Here is a 2922-nt window from a genome sequence, read left to right as displayed (position 1 = left end):
ATTTTTCCTACATATATATATAATATAATAATTTAATGTTTTAATTTAATATAATATATTAATTAATTATTTGAAATCAAAATAAAAATATGAGCACTTGATCAATTAAGCACAACACATTAAGGTATTATTCTGAGTGAAATACATGCACTTTGTGTGTAAATCAATCTCTTTTTTCAACATTTTGTCATTAAATTTTTTGAAGTTGAATTAATTAACATATAAATAATTACAAATATATATTAAAAAATTTTGAAAAATTGGGTTGGATTTATATAAGATTTTTTAGCTTGAATTTTTTTAGTGGAACAAATTCGTTTTTAAGGAAAGACATTATTTTATAATCGAAACTAATTACGTCAAACTATGTAACGCTCAACAACAGTATATTCATTTGCTATTGAATTTTCAAATTTTGTATACTATTTATGTGGTCCGATGAGAACTCTTGTTGCACAAGCACGGAATGAAAAAATATCCAATGAGTAAATTATCGACAAAAACTTACTAGTGCTCACGAATCAATTTTCACTAAAAAAAAAATAATAATCATTTTTTTGCGACCATTTTGAAAACACTATCCCTACATTTGCGACGGTTTATACAAAAACTATTGCAAAAAAATATTTGCGACGTTTTTGTTAAAACCATCGCAAATATAAGCGACAACTTATGATAAATTGTTGCTCATTAGCGACATTGCATGGGAATCGTCGAGACTGTCGCTAATTTGCGACGGTTGTGTAAAAATGTCGCTAATTAGCGACGATTTTCTCAAACCGTCACAAATTAGCGACTGTTTTTCAAACGCCTGTCGCGAAAAGCTAAATGTATAAACCGTCGCTAATTTCGTCGCAAAATTTTTTTTGTAGTGTTTATAACATGAATCAGCAATTCGATCCAATCAATAAAAAATATTAAATATTTTTGTCAAAGACATCACTTTTTATTTTAGATATGAACGAAGTTAACTCGTCTCACAAATAAAAATACGTAAAACGAAGTTAACTCGTCTCACGAATAAAAATACGTAAGACAATCTTACAATAAACAAACCCACTATCAATAGACAAATATGAAGCTTACTAGATTTAAAATAAGCTACCGATTATAGGAAAACAAAATTTGAAGGAAAAAGCTAATATTTTTAGGCACTTATATACAAATGAATTGATTGTCAATTTTCTTTTCGATATTTAATTAGCATCGTCTTAGCATTATTATTGAAATCATTTGGGCTTCTCCAATTCTAACCATAGATAGATTATCTGAAATGGAATGTTGCTAAAGAGAGGGTACTTGATCGATCATCTCAAGAATAAACACAAGTGCAAACTAAAAAAATATATATGTTTTACACAAAGCAGCAAATTAATGTACAAAAAAGTCTTACGATGGATCATAAAGTAGGACTTCAAAAGTACAATCAAAGTAGAATTCACGCAAGTAAAAACCTAAACACAACACAACACTCCGACATCATAGAATAGATAATAAATTTTCAAAAAAACTAATATAACTAATGGTACTAACTGTTGTTTCAGTCTTCACCAGACCTGTCCTCGTTGATCTCTTCAAGAATAACAACAAGCGCAACAATGAAGGCGTAATCCACGTTAGGATACACAGTCACCCCGAAAGTCTCTTTCCCAAGTAGGATACTTTGGGCACTGTGTTTCCTGTGCATCTGCATCAATTCCAGTTTTTAAAACCAACTCAATAAACAAAATAAATTTTAAAAAGGGAAATAATATATTTAAAAAAAACGTGAAAGAAGTTATAGTTACACATATTGTTTGATTTAACTTGAATGTAATTGATGTAGTGTGTTGTGGAATCGTTTACCTGTGCGATGATGTTGGAAGAATTTCCAGCATATATGACGCAGGATCTCTCGAACCAGCTGCCTTCGATCCTGAAGTCACACAAATCCTCTCTGGGGTTGGAGGCCAAGAACACATCTAGCTTCGTCTTCATCTGTAAGAGCGAAGATTTCTTCACGCTGAAAAGAAGATCCTTTGAATCTGTGCTATCTCCTCTAAAAACCACCCATCTTCTATGTGCAGATAGCATCTGGAACAATAAAACAACGTTTTTTAGAATAAAATTTTCCCACAACACAAGAAACTTAACGAGAAAGAATAAAAAAACAACCTTTTGGTGAAAAGTGATGAGGGGGTTCCCGGCGAGATCGTACAAAACGCGGCGATCACGGAGGCTGAAGAGTTTCCCTTTGACTCTGAACATTATGTTACCGTTTACATCGGTAACTCCGAAATTTCCCTCCGACAGAGTCATCAGCTTCCGCACAATAGTCAGATCGATTGGGTAATTCACGCAGAACTGCGGGCTGATCACCGCCACCTGCTGGGGCCCTGGCGCATAACTCGATCCACCCATCATCATAAGTATGTTTTATCTGCTGATAAGATCAAGAATACAGGGACTGCACTTGCGGTGAGTTTGGAGATATATATCTGCCGACACAGACACCAAACGATGATATACCGATCGGTGCAGAATTATAGGATTTAAAGAAAATTGGAAAATGGTCGAATATACGATAAGGTTTCCTTTTTCCTTTATATAATAAATCTTATTAACATAATTTACGAAGGAGTCTGAGAGTTTCTTTCCTCGAATAAGGAAGGAAGGTGTCAAGATGGATGTCGTTGGATCTGTTCCCATGTCATCTTGAATAGTAAATGGAACAAGTCAAACTTATAAATGATGCGGTTTACACATTGACATAGATCATTTTCAATAACACGTTATATACGCGGCATTATCAAGTTTGAAACTTGTTCTTTTTTCCATGACCACATTGGCAGCTCAAGGTCTAAGCAAGAGTGCTCTTTTTTTATACGGAAACCAAGATTCTCTGTTATTGTAAACTTATATTATATCTCCATCCAAATGCAG

At 33.2% G+C, this 2922-nt stretch overlaps 1 protein-coding gene across 1 annotated transcript; it reads right to left on the bottom strand.

Annotated features, from left to right (window-relative positions):
- Positions 1–1312: 1312 nt before the first annotated feature.
- On the bottom strand, positions 1313–2573 carry LOC140832509 (protein LURP-one-related 10-like). The gene is made up of 3 exons (XM_073196578.1): positions 2155–2573; positions 1846–2073; positions 1313–1687 (listed from the first exon to the last, which is right to left on the bottom strand). Exons 1-3 carry the CDS (start codon positions 2404–2406, stop codon positions 1541–1543), a joined length of 627 nt encoding a protein of 208 aa, XP_073052679.1. The 5' UTR covers positions 2407–2573; the 3' UTR covers positions 1313–1540.
- Positions 2574–2922: the final 349 nt, after the last annotated feature.

Source organism: Primulina eburnea, chromosome 5, assembly GCF_022965805.1.
Source record: "Primulina eburnea isolate SZY01 chromosome 5, ASM2296580v1, whole genome shotgun sequence".
Lineage (NCBI taxonomy): Eukaryota > Viridiplantae > Streptophyta > Magnoliopsida > Lamiales > Gesneriaceae > Primulina > Primulina eburnea.
This window is presented reverse-complemented; position numbering and strand designations above follow the sequence as displayed.

Bases quoted from the DNA above. Each gene is read 5' to 3' on its own strand.
- LOC140832509 (XM_073196578.1), bottom strand. From the start codon at position 2,406: ATGATGATGGGTGGATCGAGTTATGCGCCAGGGCCCCAGCAGGTGGCG. The intron at 2,074-2,154 runs GTTGTTTTTTTA...TTATTGTTCCAG, and splicing joins TCATCACTTTTCACCAAAAG to ATGCTATCTGCACATAGAAG. The intron at 1,688-1,845 runs GTAAACGATTCC...GAATTGATGCAG, and splicing joins CTTCCAACATCATCGCACAG to ATGCACAGGAAACACAGTGC.